At 35.3% G+C, this 19579-nt stretch overlaps 1 protein-coding gene across 1 annotated transcript in view; it reads left to right on the forward strand.

The window, feature by feature from the left end:
• LOC126457648 (CLIP domain-containing serine protease HP8-like) overlaps nucleotides 1-19579 on the forward strand; it is a 111525-nt gene that overhangs the window by 74628 nt on the left and 17318 nt on the right. The window contains exons 2-3 of the mRNA XM_050094129.1: nucleotides 6766-6914; nucleotides 15597-15834. Coding sequence (XP_049950086.1) covers nucleotides 6766-6914; nucleotides 15597-15834 — 387 coding nt within the window. The remainder of the gene's footprint in view (nucleotides 1-6765; nucleotides 6915-15596; nucleotides 15835-19579) is intronic.

Below are 19579 nucleotides of genomic sequence, written 5' to 3' on the forward strand. Positions count from 1 at the left end.
CCACCTATACTCAAGGTCCATTCACGTACACATCCATGGTGTTCACCCAGGCCGAAGCTTTGCCTGGACCTTTCACATGATCCTAAGGACTCTTTGAAATGTTCGAAACACATTTTGGAACAACTCAAATAAAACAGAATTTTGGAGTAAGATAGAATGTACCGGTTCTTCTGTTAGATGTTTAGCAGTAAAACGAAGACAAATATTACATGAAAACATTTATATAAAACTTACTTGCAGTGTGGACCAGACAGTTTTGCTGGCACAACTAATCCTTTAGAGGTTATGTATTCCAGTCCTAGTGATCTAGCTCCCTTGCAACTTTGTTTGTCATAGGCTTCTACATTTCTTACACCTTTTCTTCTCCCATGCACTTTTTCAATTTCAGAGTCACTTTCACTCATTATGCTACGAGTCTACAAACGGCAACTTACGTAAACACACTGACAATGTGCGACAGTAAAATTGAAACAATGTTTTTAAATACCGCTTAGTGGCATTGTAATATTCTTTGCCTCACATCTGGTGATGCTCCTTGCACTAGCGAGTGGAAAACAGAAGAATATCCGGACATTCTTCTCTACTCCACTAATTACAAACTTTAAAATGCTGTACTTTCCCTGTTATTACTGGTTTTTTCTTCCTGTTTCCACTCTTTGATGAGTGGAAAGCTCCAAAATTAAATTTATATATCAGCTTATTTTCGGAAAAAAGTACTTTCTTCCTTTTTCCAATCAGTGATTCAATTAATGTCTTATAATTTGTAATTAGCTTCTAAAAGCGAGCAGTTTATGTACTGGACAACTTTTTTATGCACGTAATGTGAACTGTCCAATGCCATTTTTTGTCTTTAACATATGTTGAAATAGAGTGTCAATGAGAAATTATCCGTTCTGATAGAGAGCATGTTGATGGAAAAGTAATGATAAAAAATGTAGGTCGAATTTGCATGAAGAACATGGTTAGCGACAGCATGAAGGTGTGCACCATCTCATCAGTTATCATCTCGTTAAACAAGCGTTTTATTTTACTGCGCTGTGTACAAGGATGTATCAATAGCACATATAATTTCCTCCAGCATGCTAAGCAAGTAGTTAACTCAGAACAGTAATAATAGGAAACAAAAGAACAAGAGATAGTTGCATACCTCTTTTCAAAAAATATAAGATTCTAACGTTCTACAGCTTGTATATATATAAAATTCTGCTCCTTGCTTGGTATCATAAAAATAAATTCAACAAAAGTGAAGATGTACACAACCACCAACACCAGAAATACCAAGAAATTAAGAATTCCGCAGCATAAAACAGCTCAATATGAAAGAAACAGTGGTTACATGGCAGTAACGTTGTACAACTCTTTACCACCTCACATCACTAAGCCAAATCGAAGGATATGTTTAAACAGTCTATCAAACAACTGCTATTAGAATCCCCTTTATATTCAATCGGAGAGTTTCTTTCAAACGAAAATAACTGAGACAAACAGGCATAGTACACTAAAAGAAAAATGTCCACAGGTATAGAGAAAAAGAAAAATGTGTTAACTTCTTAACAGCAGTGTTTTATCTAAAGATTTTGTTTTTCTACAGCATTATTGCTGTTAAATTCTTTTAATAAATGTAAACAAAACGGGATTTAGAATATGTATGTGCTATGTGGCTGTATGATACCGTATATATAAAATAATGGACCCATAGCATAGAATTATTGCAATTAAATGTTCTGTAATTTAGATATATAGATTATGTATGCCTCATAAAATCTGTTCAGTTTACTGTATCTAAAATTTTCTATGATGTCAATTTTCAGAAATATTGTGGCTAAAATTTATTACCAAAACTATAGTCAGAATCAGTAAAAGTAATATATTTTATTGGAAAACTGACAAAGCAAATATGTACTTGGACTTACTCCATAGACGTGCATCATAAGCTGCTAAATAAAGAAATAAAAAGTCGACAATTCGTTGCAAGGCTCCCCAGTCTCCACTGAAACGGCCATTGCTAAAGCCGCAAATAACTTTTTAGTACTGTAATGTCTTGCCGTCATTTTTTTTCAAAACATTTAATTCTTCCTTCAGGCGCTGCATTAAAGAAAAAAAGGAAAATTTAAGGGAAACAATCACAAAAGAATCGAAAGAAATACCGAAGCATCGTTCTAGAGCTGACGCAGACAGCGAACCGGTATACACAAGCACGTTGCAATACTTTGATTCCACGTTGTTTTTAAAAGGTATTTTAACAAAGCGAAGAATAGAACATTCAGCAGAGAGCAAGTCTTCTTATTTTTCTGGACTCTAAATGTTCTACTCTGGACGACGGATTTGATGTGGGGGGGACCCAGAAAAATGGCATTGAAAGAGCTACTGTCCGTGTCAGTTATGAGACTCACTGGCACCAGTGTTTGTCAACGACGGACCTTACCTTATGGCTTCCGACGTTGAACAGCCAGAGCAGGCCTTGCTGCTGATTTCCCAAGTAACGGAAAAACCCAGAAGGGTAGCCTCCCTTCAGGCTTGATAAAACCAACAGTTGCATCGAAGCTGAAACGTAAACAAAAGGTCGACTACATGCTTTCTCGAATTAGAGATACAGAAGATTAAAATTATGCGCCAGGATCAAGGAGATAACAATGACAAAAACCTCCTTTGGTCGAAGTACATATTGTGATTTATGAAACAGTTCCAGTCATTAAATACATAACATTTTGGAACGCAGATGCAGTAGTTATTAAGGAGATATCGATCACCTCCAAGTGCCACTACTTGATCATTCACATCTTAATAAACATTGAGAGAGGTGAAAGAGTAATTGCATATATTGTTATGGGTGTAAAGAAATAAAAGAGCTGGTTTTTCTTTACTTGTTTTCTTACCCCGGCCACCACCAGCCTTTCTTCAACCAAAAGAGGTCACTGGAAATAAGTGAATTCACTTGCAGAACAGGTTTTATAGCGTCCATAACACAATCAAACATTGAAGGTAGCTTCGATGATACTTCTTGAACAGCAGAAGTTGGCATTTAAGTTTTTCATACAAATGGTAAAATTCTCCATGAATCTCCTTTCACGAATATATTCACTGAGGTGACAAAAGTCATGGGATAGCGATATGAACACACAGAGATGGAAATGGTATCACAAACACAATGTATAAAAGCACAGTACATTGTCAGAGCTGTCATTTGTTCTCAGGTCACTCATGTGAAATGGTTTCCAACACGATTATGCCTGCATGACGAGAATTAACAGACTTTGAATGCAGAAAGTTAGTTTGAACTAGATGCATGATTGTATCTGCCCTCCTTATTCTGCTATATTCACTTAACTGGATATTAACTGTTGTGTCAGTTCCTTGCTATATGCTCTTGTAAAAGAGAGTTTATTGCAACATGTCTTACAAGCTAATGAAAATACTTGTCTCACTTCCTTTGGATTTCTGCCACAGCCCCTCTCCTGCTGAATGCTTATCCTCATTTGACAGACAGTGTTATAATGTGTCGACGACCTGACCCATTTGCGACATACTGGGTTGTTTGCTGCTCCCGCCCCTGTCTCTGGCATTAACTTTTCATGTGATGTTATGAATGAGTTTTAATAAAATTTTTGAATTTCTACCCTTACTACTGTTGCTGTAACAATGTATAAAACGAACAGCAACAATCCCTATACACTTCCCTGAGGCATGCCTGAAGTTACTTCCGACTCTCCATCCAATACAATAGATGCATTCTCTCTATCAAAAAATCCTCAGTTCAGTCAAAACGTTCATACCCTATTTAATTGGACTTTTATTACTAAATTTTGGTGTGGTACTGAATCAAATGGTTTTTGGGAGTCAAGAAATACTGCTCCTATCTGATTACCTCGATCTATGGTTTTCAGGATGTCATGTAAGAAATTTCTTAACTACTGATGTAGCACGTACATTTTGTAACAGGGGATTAACGGAACTACAGATAAATGATTCTTCTTAAAAGTCACATTATTAGCAGACATTATTTGTAGAAACCTGCCATGTATTGTGTCTAAAAGCAGTTGGAAACATGCCCAAAACTAGCATTACTCTGTAGATCAGAAACTATAAAGTGTGTTTGGGTGCACACAACTATTTTACATAAAGCATTATTGCAGTTCACCCTCTTTTTTTCTCTCATGTCTTTACCATTTTCAAATGTGAGTAAATGTCTTAAAACTTTGGTCAATATACAGCCGATGTCTGAAAAGTTTGGTGAACAGTCTCGGAAAATAAAAGAAATGAATTACAAATAAAATGTTGTCATTGGCTTTCAAAGTAATCACCATTAGCTACAACATGCTTCTGACATTTGGTGTAAAGCTGTTGAAATCTGTTAGAAGTGTTTTTCTTGTGGGATCATTTGAAGCACGTGGGCATGTGTTTTTGGATATCTGCAGCACGTGCCTTCTGAACTTTCTCACTAAACACAAGGTAACTGTTTTCCAGCACCCTCCTTATTCTCCAGATTTGACATCACAAACTTCTTTTTGTGATCCCACAAGAAGCTACTAATGTCTTTATATCCAATGTCAGAAGTGTATGGTTGCTAATGATGATTACTTTAAAGCCTAGTAAAGATATTTTGTCAGCATTTCTTGTTTCCTTTATTTTTTAATATCATTCACCAAACTTTTCAGGCTTCTATACTATATTTCCTGTTAGCAGACTGAACTGAAATTTTATAAGTATGAAACTAATAACAGTGAAATTTTGCACTATCTGTATGACATACATTTAGGGGGAACTCATTTTTATGAGAAATTCACTTGGTTACCACAGCTAAAGCATCTGTAGCTAGGTTAGAGCAAATTTCTTACCTATGGTAGTTGTCAGTGAGGCTTAGACTGTTTTTACAATGGTATCTGAACCATAATGCCTCCGAACTTTTCATATAAAAACTCTTAAAAGCTTTTTAAATGAAACAGTGTAATTAACAGTTTACATCTTATTCTTCACCTTTACATATTTATTTCACAATGTTGTCACACTGGCAATTGGCACATTTCTCCCGACAAGAGACAACTTTGCTGACACCATCAGTGTGTATTGTTTGCCCTTCATGACGAATCCACAGTGTCGTCTCTGCTTACAGTGCTTCATTACTATCAGAGTAAAGTCCTTGAAGATGTTCTTTAAATTTTAAAAACAGAGGAAAATCAGATGGGGCCAAGTTGGGACTATATGGAGGATGATCGAAGACAGTGAACTGAATGCATTGGATGGTTGCAGACATAACAGCACTCGTGTGTGGTCTGGCATTGTCATGCTGAAGGAGAGAGTGCCCCTGAAGCATAGACAAACTCTTCCAATTCAGATCTCGATTACAGCATGCTATTCCTCACTTGCCAGCACAGTTATGTTACACACCAGCGTGTTACATGTTACATGCTACAGTGTGGCAGAGGGACGGAAATATGTAGAAATTAAGAATAGAGATGTAGAATGGTTACAACATTTGTTTCATATGAAAATCTTTGAGTTTTCACATAAAAAATTTGGAGCAATTACTTTTCAGCATGCCCTGTAAATTTAACAAAGTCAAAACCTTTTTACTCTATATTTTGTCTTTAAACAAATACTTCATACTTTTTAAATAATCATTGGTGTGTCTAAATGAGAAGGTGTCAGCAACTAAGCACTCTTGCCTCACAATTGGTGTAGGACAGGGCTCCCAAGTGAAAATACAGTATGTGATGTAGAACTCTGTGATCCTTAGAGCGAGCATTGCAGCAGACAACACGCTGCAAATCGTGTAATGTACCAATTTTCTTCGATTTGCGTAAATGTATTTCAGAGTATTAAGTTATCATGTAGGTGTACGTAACAGTCAAAATGCATTGAACATCAAACATCCGTTACATACTACTATGTCAAGGTAATAATGTGTAATTCTTCTGGAAATGAGTTCACTGACACAGCAGCAAGGAAAAGAAAGTGTATTCTGAAACCAATTTGCCCTATCCCCTTGGGTGCTGTTGTATCTCTTTGTTGACATGAAAAATCTTCGATAATGTTGGAAGCTGAAGAATTGAATTAAAATTTGTACTGCGGCTGGGACTCGAACCTGGGTTACTAGGCAGATATGCTGACTGTTACATCACCACAGCATTAGGGTCAACATAGCTGCACGAACTACCCAAGTCAAATACCCTCCCCAACCTGGAAATAAGAGGAGGAGACTGAAGATACGAAATAATAAGCTACTGCAGATTATGCCAAACATGACAGACATCGCTTCTGTTTGAAAATGGAAATAACACCTGAAATTCAAACAGATACATTGACCTGAATCATAGTTTTATAATTTTGACTATTTAAATGTTCTTCTTTTTAAGTATTAGCAAAGATACAAGTTACTTACACAACCCATGTGCTGAACTGCAGATTGTTTTAAACTGACTGCTTTTTTCCTACTTTTGAAAAAGTATTTTGTTTCAACTATCCTCATCACATATTAATATAAGTAAGAGCATTAAGGACAATTTTGTTGTGTGCCCTAAACATATAACATCCATCCACAATCTAATATTTCCTACCTGATTTTACATAAAGCTGACATTCTGTTAATTGTTATTTGAAATGATTACAAATATTCTTTTTGAAAATGTTAAAACATGTTTTCTTTATCCTTTTAATTGGACTAATGTTTTAAAAATTTTATGAATAGGAGAAAAACTAGGAAGTAACATGTATATAAAACACAAATAAATGTTTAACATTCTTTTATCTTAATTGCATTGTCTGCAGAATCCGATGGTGACGACTGCTTGTTTGTTGATGGGCGAGATGGCACTTGCAAGCCACTGCCACGCTGCACAGAGCTATTTCAGCTGCTGCAGGCATCACCCTCACGACAGACCATAGAACTGCTTTCACGCTCGAACTGTGGATACCAGGTACGTCTCACATGTGTAAACTTGGCAAATGCAAGCTACTCACTTAATTTTTATTTGAGTCTTATGAAAGAGGTAACATTTGTTAGATATTGTTTTTAGATACTGCCACAGTCCTGTATATCATAGCCCATCTGCACACAATATATCATAGGCAATCTGTACATGTATCATTATGAACAATAAAAATTGCAAAAATCAAGGGTCATGAAAAAGTTTCAGTATTTGGTTTTGCAGATTACTGCATCAATCCTTGTTACAGTAGTGCTAAAAGTTATCCCAAAATAGGCAACAAAAGAGAGAGATTTTCTAGCAAAGCCAGACTCAAAAACTGAAATGGCCTAATGAAATTAATGGTCGCCTATTATTCTCTAATATTACCTACATGGTAGGAACTAACACTAAACAATCAAATGTGGCAACATTAGAATACAGTAGAGACTCTATACACAACCAACAAACATTTGAAACTTCCTGCCAGATCAATTAAATTTCAGCACACATCTTACTGCAGAGTTCAATTCATTCTTCAACAAGCATCTCTTTCAAACTTACAGCTAGTTCACTGAAAATGAATAACTTTTCTAGAAATGATATATTGTAACACATGAAGCTGCTGTATAATTTATTTTTAATTCCACGACCAGTCTGTCAGAGCAATTTTTCAGTTCCTCTTGCACAATGTTATAAATAAAGGACAGTTTACATGCAAAAAGGATACCTGAACAGTGTAGTAAAATATACATAATACTTACAAATGTTTGTTAAAAGCAGGTGTTAAATATATATCATAAAACAAATTTCAAAATATAACATTTGTAAATAATACCTGGTGTTGCAAAATTAATGTTAGTGTTTAAGGCTTTGTGGCATGTACTACAATCGGCTTACAAATACAAATAAACAGTATATGAAAGAGGAAATCAAATAGTTTTCTCGCAAGTGTTCAATGTGAGCACCATTCAGGGTGCTTTTCTTTCAAGAAAATTATTTAAGTCAGTATTATGTGGGTTTTTAACACAGTCAGAACTGGAATATTTTTGTGGATAGTTAAGTCACCATTCATCTTCTAAAATGTTAAAAGCACTCCATACCCCAGGTCTAGCCCCTCCCCCTCAAACCATCATATGGATGCCCTTGCATATATATGATCCTTTATGAAACCACCAGGGTAAAAATTACATGGCTTGAGATCAGGTGAGATTAGAGGCCATGTGAAACAAGTTCTGTCATCCAGCCTTTTGCAGCCAATGCAGCAGTCAGCTGCAACATTGAGTAATCAGCCACATACTGAGTTATGCCAGTGAGACAGCACATCATCTTGCTGTCAAACAAAAGTTCTTTGGTTCAGCTCCTTCCAATTGAGGAAAGAGCCTTAGTTGTAGCGCACAAGATAAGAAATCCCAGTTACAGTTGATTCGCCAAAAAAGAAAGGACCATAAAGACCATAAACTTTCTGCCACTATACGTTATGAAAACCATTAAATTTAATGGAGTCTATTGCAACAATACCACAGTGATTTGGTGATCCCCAGATGGACATGTGTGTTCACATTTCCACTTGGGTGAAATGTTGATAAGTTACTGAAGACAAAACTATCCAGAAAATCATCACGGTCATATAGCAACATTTTGTTAGCAAAGTAGTCTATAGGCTTTACAGCTCGTAACAACTTCAAATGGGGTAGGATGTAGTTGTAAGCATCTCTACACAGATATCACTGGAACTGCTACTTCAAACCCAGCCTTATGGACTGATTTCTTGGTGCTATGCGTGGAAAAACTTTCACTTGTTCAACACTTTCTTCACTCGATCTTGGTCCTCCCATACTTTACCCTTTATAAAGACAGCTGGTATCTTCAAATTGATGATTCCATCAGTCAGTGTTATAATCACTTGCAGGATTACAATGGAACCTAATACAGAACATGTGTTGCACTGTAAAAACAGTTTTAGTCCTTGCAAACTGTTAAACACAAACTTTCTTTTCTAATATCATTTTTTTTTTCTACCGGAAGATGCAGGAATCACTGCATGCACACAGGTATACAAACAAAACAGATTTATTTTCTCTTTCATATGATGTATTGAATATAATTTATGCTACACACTCTTAAAATCCTGATACTAATTTTGAAACTCTTGATATTTTGTTACATGAAGGTAGAAGTGTGAAGGGTCAATTACACAACTATCCAAAGAATATAAGCAATGTAATGGCAAAGAGCTGGTATTAAGACCAATATTGTCCTTTTAATAAAGTATCATGAGAATTTCCAATAAAGTTCTTGCTTTTCAATTCAAGTTACCCATTCCACAGGAATTTTGGATCTTCAACATAATCTGAAAAAAATTCTCTCTTGCATGAGATTCATTTATCTACCTTTCTCTGCTTTGTGTAGAATAGTAACACTGTTTTCATTATTTTCTTACATGCTTAGTGTTCCTTAAATGTATAACCAATGTTGATAAGTTGCTTTTGTTAGTGTTACAATGGTACTTATATCTTGTACATATTTTTCTACCTGTTTGTCCAATGTAAAACTTACTGCAATCATTGCACTTTATCTCATATACTTACCTGGTATGGTAATGGTGTACTGGATCAGATTTGCATTCAAGTGCCAAAGAAACTGGTATAGGCAAGCATATTCAAATACAGAGATTTGTAAACAGGTAGAATATGGCACTGCAGTCAGCAACGCCTATATAAGACAAGTGTCTGCCGCAGTTGTTAGATCGGTTACTACTGCTACAATGGCAGCGATTTAAGTGAATCTGAATGTCGTGTTACAGTTGGCAAACAAGTGATGGGATGTAGCATCTGCAAGGTAGGGATGAAATGGGGATTCTGTACGAACATTTCACGAGGGTACCATAAATATCAGGAATCTGGTAAAACTACAAACCTCGGACATCATAGTGGCCAGAAAAAGATACTGCAAGAATGGGACCAATGACAACTGGAGACTGTCGCTCAATGTGTGACAGAAGTGCAACCCTTCCACACAAATTGCTGCAGATTTCAGTGCTGGGCCATCAACAGGTGTTAGAGTGCAAACCATTCGAGGAAACATCAACATGGGCTTTTGGAGCTGAAGGCCCACTTGTTTATCTTTGGTGACTGCGTTTGGTGAATGCACAACACAAAACTATATGCCTCACCTGAGCCCATCAACACCAACACTGGGCTGTTGATGACTGGAAACATGTTTCCTGGTCTGGCAGGTCTCATGTCAAATTTTATTGAGCAGATGGACGTTTGTGGGTATGGAGACAACCTCGTGAATCCATGGACACTGCATGTCAGCAGGGAACTGTTCAAGCTAGTGGAGGCTCTGTAATGGTGTGAGGCAGATGCAGTTGGAATGATATGGGACCTCTGATACATCTAGATAAGACTCTGACAGGTGACATGTACGTAAGCAATCTATCTGATTGCCTGAATCCATTCATGTCCAATGTGCATTCTGATGGACTTGTAAAGTTCCACCAGGACAATGTGAGACCCCACACGTCCAGAATTGCCACAGAGTGGCTCCAGGAACACTCTTCTGAGTTTAAACACTTCTGCTGGCCACCAAATACCCCAGACATCAACATTATTGAGCATATGTGGGATGCCATGCAACATGCTGTTCAGAAGAGTCCACCACCTCATCCTCTTACGGATTTATGGAGAGCTATGCAAGACTCCCTCCAGCACTGCTTCAGACATTAGTCAAGCCGGTGCCACACCGTGTTGCGGCACTTCTTCATGCTCGTGGGGCCCTACACAATATTAGGCAGCTGTACTAGCTTCTTTGGCTCTTCATTGTATATCCTATATTGAAATACATTGTATTACCAGTTTTAAAATAAATTTTTATTCCTGTTTTACAAAATGTGTAGCTAATTTTGCAAGACATTTGTCTGCTATGTGGTAAGACTGTGTATTTTGGTGTTTTTTGTCTTTTCATTTATTATGGTTATTCTTCTTTTACTTATAGTTTTTATCTACATAGATTTTATTCACTAAATCAGGATTGTATCCATTTTCTGTGCCTGTCTCTCTCAATAGATATAGCTTTGTTTCAGCGTTCTTATCAGGCAGTGGTAAATGGATTATTCTGTCTACCATGGCGTGTAAAAATGCTTTTTTACCTGTAGTCAGATGACACGAGATGTTGTGATTATCCCATCAGAAGTGTTTCATTTTCAGAAAACATTAAATGTATGAGTTCCATTTTCATTGTTCTTCTCATTTTCATATTCAGTGGTACAGTGTGTGGTTTTGTGGAATTCATTGAATTTCTGATAAACTGTGGATGTCTCTTTATTTGTTCCACTGAACAAAATAATAGTGTCCTTAACATGACATCAGTTTGTCAACTGGGATTGCTTGCTCTTCAAAGAGCTTATTTTCCGTATGATTGATCTAATGTTCCTGCCAGGTTACAATGAATAGCAAAGCCTCTATTTTGCATGAAGGTTTCACTTTTAAAATGAAGTAGTTGTAGCAAAGATTAGTTGTCAAAGTTCAGCAAGCTCAACAATTTCTGCCTGGCTAAGTTTCCCATATTTCAGATTTTTTTTTAAGAATATTAACTGTTTCATCTACAGGGACATTAGTATATAATTCCAACACATCTAATGAAAGAAATTTACTCTCTGGTGGAATGTTAATACTTTTAATCTCATAAATTGATTCAGAGGAGTTCTTCAAAAAATATGAATTATAAAAAAGTAATTCTTTTATTTTATTTTTGACTCCACAGATAAGAAGGGCTTCCTCTGTAGTTTATGATTGGTCTTACAATGACGCTTCCCTTATGTGGATTTGGGTGTGCTCTTAATGTAGGATCTCTTAGATTCATATATTTTCTCTAAGAAGAAATGGTTATTATTAAGTGCATTTTTAAGCAAGTTGTCATTTTTCTGCAGTGTCTTTATCTGAGTAATATTATCACCTTGAAAATAGTTTAATAAATATTTCAGTGTTTTTCTGTGTAGCCAGAATTATATATGACAGTTGAATTACTTTAAAAGTCAGCTGTAACTGTTACAGCATTGTGAGCTGTTAATTTGTTTTAAATTTTCATTACAAATGCCTTTCAGATGAACTCATTTCATATATTTGTTGAGTATTAATTGCTTTATTCATGATATTTGCAATTTTTCTTGTCATGATGTTCTGTTCAGGATTGTTAATTTTTGCTACATTGATTGCACTTTTAACATGAGCAATTACAGATTACTTGGTAGAGGAACTAAGTTTAGTTGTGTGTTAAGCCTTCACTCAACAAACCTGTCGCCGAGCGAGGTGGCGCAGTGGTTAGCACACTGGACTCGCATTCGGGAGGACGACGGTTCAATCCTGTCTCCGGCCATCCTGATTTAGGTTTTCCGTGATTTCCCTAAATCGCTTCAGGCAAATGCCGGGATGGTTCCTTTGAAAGGGCACGGCCGATTTCCTTCCCCATCCTTCCCTAACACGAGCTTGCGCTCAGTCTCTAATGACCTCGTTGTCGACGGGACGTTAAACACTAATATCCTCCTCCTCCTCCAACAAACCTGTCTCCCTATCCTCACATGTGTTGTGTATCAGGTTGTTTACATCATCATAAAATTTATGTTTTAATACAATCAGTTCATTCTTTTTGTTATGAAAATAATTAAAAAAGAGAGCAGCTTGTTTCTTGACATGGCACTGTCTAATAGTTGAGGTTTCCTTATTAATGCAGTTGTTAATTAAATCAAACATCCACTAAAAAACTTACCCACAAAGTTTCTTTCCAAAATTCAAGTGTGCTGTGTACATTTGTTTCTTTAAACAAGTATTAAGTTTAATGTTTCTTATGAAGTTCTTCAGTGACCCACATTTTCTCACACTTCAGCTTCACGTGTTTTGCTGCTTAAGTATTTGTCATGATGCTGATTTTGGCAAATGTCACTGTTAACTTCTCAGCTAGGCACTGCTTGCTGAATTTTATGCTTTCTTGACATTTTAATAACTTGTATTTCAATTTTTCGTACTTCAGGATAACACTTTGTGCCTCAGATTCCAAAATAATTTTCATTGGTTGTGTTTCATGGTTCTCATAAATCAAAGAAATGATATAACATGTGAGGCTGCTGTATAATTTGTTTTTAATTGTTCAGCCGGTTTGGATAAGATCATTTTCCAGTACCTGTTATGTAATGTTATGGATGCAGTACAATATCCATGCAAAATGGATATTCCAAAATTGTAGAAAATATATAGTAGTAAAACCTGATCAAAATTGTAAGTATTGTGTGTGTTTTACTACAAGTTTCAACTTCTCTGGTTACAGTGGTGTTTCTGGCACAGTCTTAAAATTCTGTAGACTTATGACTCACCACCTTTTTCAAACAAAATATGTTTAATTCAGTTAATTACTAAAGGCATACTTCCTGACAGACTTAAACGTGCAGTAATGACCATAGGCAAAGGGAACAAAGTAAAGCAAATGATCTGTCTTCATAGTCCACCCATTTCAGCCTTTTCAAAAATGTTTCAGAATGTAGCCTACAGTCAAACACTTGTCCACATTTCCGAGGAGACTTTGAGCCTCTGGTTGATTTTCTAGTAGAATTTTCAACTAAAAAAGACAAATTTAGCCTCACTAGTGTAATCACAGCAGTGGTAAATAGTAATTGTTCTGGTAGCACTTCATTGTTTCTGACATGGCAAATACTTGTGTAAACCAGAAGACATTGTTTGAGAAAGTAAAATACTGTGATTAATGGCATACCCCTTGCATGAATGTGGAATCCTTCCATCCTTTATAATAGAAAAGAGTATTTCATTGATAAATTGGACCAGAAAATCAAATTAATCTCTGAAATGGAAAACACACAGTATGGTGTCCTGTGTGGTTTATTAATGAGCATTCATATATGAGAGACAAATGGTATGCTAAAGACATTAATGACTTCTTCAAAAACCTGTAGTGTTTGATGGTGATAAAACAAAATATTAATCAAGGGTTCAGACCAATTCATACCGGGATAATACTGTATAGGTTGGCACCTAGCCCACAGCAAACTTAATAGTTCTTTTCTGAGAGAAATTCACATTATGCAATTGTAAAAGAAAGAAAATAAGTGTTACTTACAGATACAATAAACATACATGATAGTCCAGGGCTAAAGAAAACACTATGTGTAAAATGTATTGGTGTTCAGAGAAGTAACCAGCTGAAACAGATATTATAGTGGGAAGTTCATTAGTTTTTATTTAAGTTTCTACAGGTGAAATGCGGACAAAACTACAAACTCTATTTGCATATTTCCATCCATGATGTTTCAAGAATATTTTCTGTTAAATATTGCTGTTCAGTACAAAGTCTTTGTTCTGGAAGAGTGAGCAGTATGAATATTTTGTAACTTCAGTAACAACAGATCTTGTAAAGATACTGATGTTCTTACTTTCACTCCTTTGTACATTCCCTCTTCATTGTATTAGGGATTAAAAATAACATTTAAATCTTTCGATATGCCATTTACAGTGATATATCAATGTCAACGAATTTAAAGACTGAAAAACGCAATTATAGGCAAGGTAACAGTGACCATTATAAATGCATCTCTGTTCCTGTAGTGTTAGCTGTTATCCACTGACAGTTATTAGAATAATTATGGATAGTAATTAAGCAGAAGTAGATTATTCATAGCTGCTCATTGTAACTCAGGAGATGACAGCTTTTTCAATCCATTTTGCTATTTGTATTTAGTACATCTTTTGGCCTTTCTCAGACAAAGTGGAGTACAGCACATAACTGTTATCTGTTAATATAGTATACAAACTAGTTATTTCTCTCTGTTATTGAATAACTAAACTTGACATATTACTGAAGTTTCTCATTTGCAATGAGATGTACAAATAAGGAATCGGAGCACTCTTATTGATTCAACTCTCGTTCTTAACTTGAAAAGATCCTCAGATGCAGTGAAGAAAATGTACTTGTTGTATTTAAATTTTGGCCTTAAGGACACTAAAACTGTGCACATATGAAATATAAGTGAACAAGAGGGTGGAATAAAATAAAACTTCATTATGTAACAATTTCATATTATTTAATTTATCTTATATTGCGCAATTTTAACTTTTCATGTAGCTAGGAGTCAAATTTTCGATATATGTGCTCTGTTGTTTCCTCAGACAATGTTTTGTCACTGTTAACATAAAATGCAAGTAATTTACCTCCTTACTGTTCCCATTTGGTGTTGTGCTGCTGGTTTGTGAAAAATTTTGGTATCCACTTTGTGAGGGCAGGAGAGCAAGATAATCCCATCTCGTTTGAGGTGGGAAATCTTTCTGCTATCCACTTCAGACAAGGTCAAACAGTATTAATGTGTGTTCCCTTGTGAAATAAATATGCTTTTATTGAAATAAATAATTCAAATTAAAAATGACGTTTTTCAGAACCAAAGGCACCACCAGAAAAACGTTTGCTTCAAATAAAAAGAAATAAAGAAACGAAAAAGAAAAAAGTTATAAATCTGTTCAAAGATTGTTCTTCTTGAAGAACCAGATCCTGTAACTTTGCCCTAACTTTAGATGATTTTTATATCTTTTGTGTTTTTAAATATGTCTCCTTGCCTCTCTTTTTCATAATGGATAACTAGAAAATGTACCCAAGACTAATTATCAGAGAAAATTATTTACATCTTTACTTCAGGGCAAGGTTCCAGTAGTCTGCTGCCCACAGCAAAAAATCCAACCAAGTGGCTTTTCTTCCACTGATGGTCTTCCTGCTCCTATCTCAGAGCAGCCCAACGATGTGAGTCTACATCCAAGAGTGGGTCTTTTACCATTCAGTGAATGTGGGCATGCAGAGAGTGATCGAATTATAGGTGGAAATGAAACAGGATTATTTGAATTCCCATGGATGGCTCTCTTAGGCTACAAGACACGTGGTTGGTACCATTTACTTACTTACTTACTTACTTACTTACTTACTTACTTATTTGCTGTCTACATAATAATCATTTCTCAGACACTATCATAGCTTTAATTTACATATATGGTGCAGTACAAGATTGTACTGACTCTACTTCTCTTACCAGTAAAAGGTAAATGCATATTGTAATATAACGGACTGAGATTTACATATTGTTGTATATGATACTCTGATTAATAAACATCATGATACACTGTAGTTTTTATTACATGGTTATACATTTATAGTCATGTCTTGATATTCAACTTATATTTTACTGTTTAATGACATCTGAGAAATGTAAAAAATACATCAGTAGAATTTTTGTTCAAGCCTTATAAAATATGTAAACAAATATTCATGAAGTAAACACATTATTTACTGGTTTTAAATGCAAGATGTGATGGTGTATTTTGTATAGAATAATTAGGACTGATGAATATAATTATGGTGCCTCTATAGTAAACAATCAAAATATCAGTCCAATTCTAATAAAAATATACACATAATATTTAACACTCCGTATTTTACAAAACTAACATCTAAAAAATATGTTTCAGTTTTCTGCTAAGTGTGATGCCACATTTAAATAATCTTGTAAAAGCTTTTTTAATTGTAAGTTTTATATAATATTAATTATAACACTGTAAATACCAAGCATTGTCAAGATGTTATTTAGTATGAATGAACAAGTTACCTGTACTGCAAAAAGGGGAAACTCCAGCATTGGTTGCATAAATTTGAAACCATTTTTTTGTTAATATCGCATATTGATTTCAGTCGCAGAGTGATCATCTTCAGTTCTAAAATAAAAATTAAAACACACAGTCAAACCTAAATGTTCAATGTACAAACATATGCATCATTTTACAATAGGCGACATTGAGCTTTACAAGGTAAAATACATACCAAGACTAAGTCCAGTGGACTCATAAAAATCATGCACAAAACATAGGTGTTTGTCACGAAGAACATGCCAACTAGCAGGTAAGATTCAAACTGAGCCAGCTGCTTACAAAAACCTATGCAGCTAAGCTCCATGTTTGTGGTGGACATCATCAGAACCCTCTTTGTTGAATACATTTATGATACAGATTATTTGTTTGTAGAGAAGAAAACAATAGGTTCTACAGAGATTTATATAGAAATAGAAGACAGAATTATAAAGTTAAAAATATTGCCATAAACGCATAGTGCAAGTACTATGTTCTTGTGGCAATATTTTTAATTTATAAAATTCTGTATTCTGTTTCCTCATAAATCTCTGTGTGACCTATTGTTTCCTCATGTAAAAACACATACTCCACATCCGAAATGTATTCAATGAAGAGGCCACTGTTCTGTATTGTAAAATGGCACATACATTGTACATTCATTCTTCAGGTTTGACTCTGTGTTTTTATTTTTATTTTAGCACTGGAGATCTCTCTGTGATTGAAATCAGTATGCCATAATTTAAAAAAAGTTTCAAATTTATGCAACCAGTGCTGCCAGTGCTGGAGTTTCCCTTGTTTGTGATAGTTATTGTGTGGTCATGGTACAAAAACTTTATAACAGAATCCAATCTCAACTTATCTATTATGTGGTGTTAGACTTTTTATTAAAAAATGCTACCTGCGACAAATTGTAAGTTAAGTGTCAGCATTGCCAGTAGTAAAAAACACAAGATACTTTGTAGTAAACAGATATGAACAACAATACATTCCAACAAATAATTCTGCCAGTTAAATAAGGACACAGAATGTGACATTTACAGTTGTAAGACTACCTGAATTGCAATATTGTAAGTGTTCGGATTTAAGTTCTTTTTTTTTCCCATGAGAATAGGTCTGTATTACATTCAAATAAGAACTGCAGATCATAAATTATCAGTTTCTGTTACAAAAGCTTAAGACTGTGTACACTAAAATTTTTATTAAGGGGCATTACAATTTGAAACCTTCTGTTGAATTAACAGCACTTCTTTATTAATAAATGCTTCATTATTTTCTTTAATGTATTGACATTTTAAAGTTAGATGGTTGTCTGTTGTAAAAAATTGCCCACATTTTGTGTGGACGGCAGCCTGGAGCTTATTATTATGCTTGCAAATAATTCTGTGAAAGTTTCGGCTTCTCCATCTATTGTTGTTGTGTAAGTTACTTTTCGTTGAATTATGTTGTAGATTTAGTTTCACAAACGTAATTGCCTCGAGAATGTACACACGTTAGCTAGTAAGAATTTTATGCTTCCTGAAAACTTATCTACAAGGCTTTCTCTTGTTAATGTTAGCTGTCATGCTTACTGCTTACTGCTTTTCCCCTCTTTTGTTTTTTTAAGTCTAAAATGTCGGTGTGTATAAACCGCTGGTACATCCCCATCCCCCACCCCACCTTGCCCTGTGTGACGTTCGCCTGCTTTATTTCATTGTTTGTTGTTCTCGGTGTCAACATACTGCATTGCTACACTGGCTGAAAAATGGGGCTTGGAAGTTCAACACTAACAACTTTAAATGATGTAGCTGACAAGTGCACATTAGCATTTCGAAGTTCTGTACTTTCACTGTTCACAACCTCCACCCCACAATAATACACAGTTATATGGCCAGTTATCTATCAATAAGCCTCATTAATAGTTTGCAACTAATGACCTCAGCAGTTGAGTCCCATAGTGCTCAGAGCCATTTGAACCATTTTAATAGTTTGCAGGCAAACATCCACACACTGCTACAATAGTTTACTGTTGAACATCTATGAGCAGTAAAAAACATAACCACATAGTTCACAATTCTTTCAGAATAGTCAGGTACGTATGGAACAGACACTGTCATTGTTTTAACATGGCCTAATTGTGTTACACTTATTTCAGAGTTAAAATTATGCATTGTTGCTGATCTAACCAATACACGTTCCTCGTCTGAATCTCGGCCGTGAACTGACTGTCTCGGGCCCAAAAATCGAGCCTTCATATATCCTCACAATAATAGGTACAGAAACTATACATTGTTCGAAGTTAAAGTAACAGAAATTGCAATTAAAACATCACTCATTAAAGTAAATGAATACATCGAAAAATTTATTCTTTTTAACAGTTTCTTCTGCTGCGAGGGTTAGGCCGAATTATTTGCTTAAGTGATGAAATGAACAGATATCATTACGCATATACCCTTTAAGAATACTATTGGTGGTTCCTCTAAATGTTTACAATTAGTACAGAATTTATCTTTGTATATAAGTCGACGATAGAATCTAAGTTATGAAACAATTACTGATTCCACCCTATAACAAAATATATTAACTAGGAGTAGTTGAAATAAATTAGAAAATCAATTACATACATAAAACTAAGCATAAAATTAGATCTTGTGTTAAATCCTTTAAAACTGAGGGCCATCTTTCCCTTTTATGGCAATGCAAATTATATTCACATACGTTAACGGCAATTAGTCAAAAATGAAAAATGAATTTTAAGAAGGCAGATTGCAAAACAAGAGGGGAAGTAAAAATATCCCAGCTTGCTTTGTCACACCCAGCCACCCCCTCTCCCAGATTTTGATACCATACGTATCAATCCAAAATCTGCATCTGTGTCCATCTGCTGTAATTGAAAATGGCCTTGGTGGCTGACACAAGTCATGGTGTTAAAAAAACTTATGCTACAGTTTATATCCAATTAATTCAAAACATATTTTCTGTAAGGTATCATGGTTCAAGTAGGCTGACACCCATGTTATTAAATACTTT

The sequence above is a fragment of the Schistocerca serialis genome, chromosome 1 (assembly GCF_023864345.2).
Source record: "Schistocerca serialis cubense isolate TAMUIC-IGC-003099 chromosome 1, iqSchSeri2.2, whole genome shotgun sequence".
In the NCBI taxonomy this organism is placed as follows: domain Eukaryota; kingdom Metazoa; phylum Arthropoda; class Insecta; order Orthoptera; family Acrididae; genus Schistocerca; species Schistocerca serialis.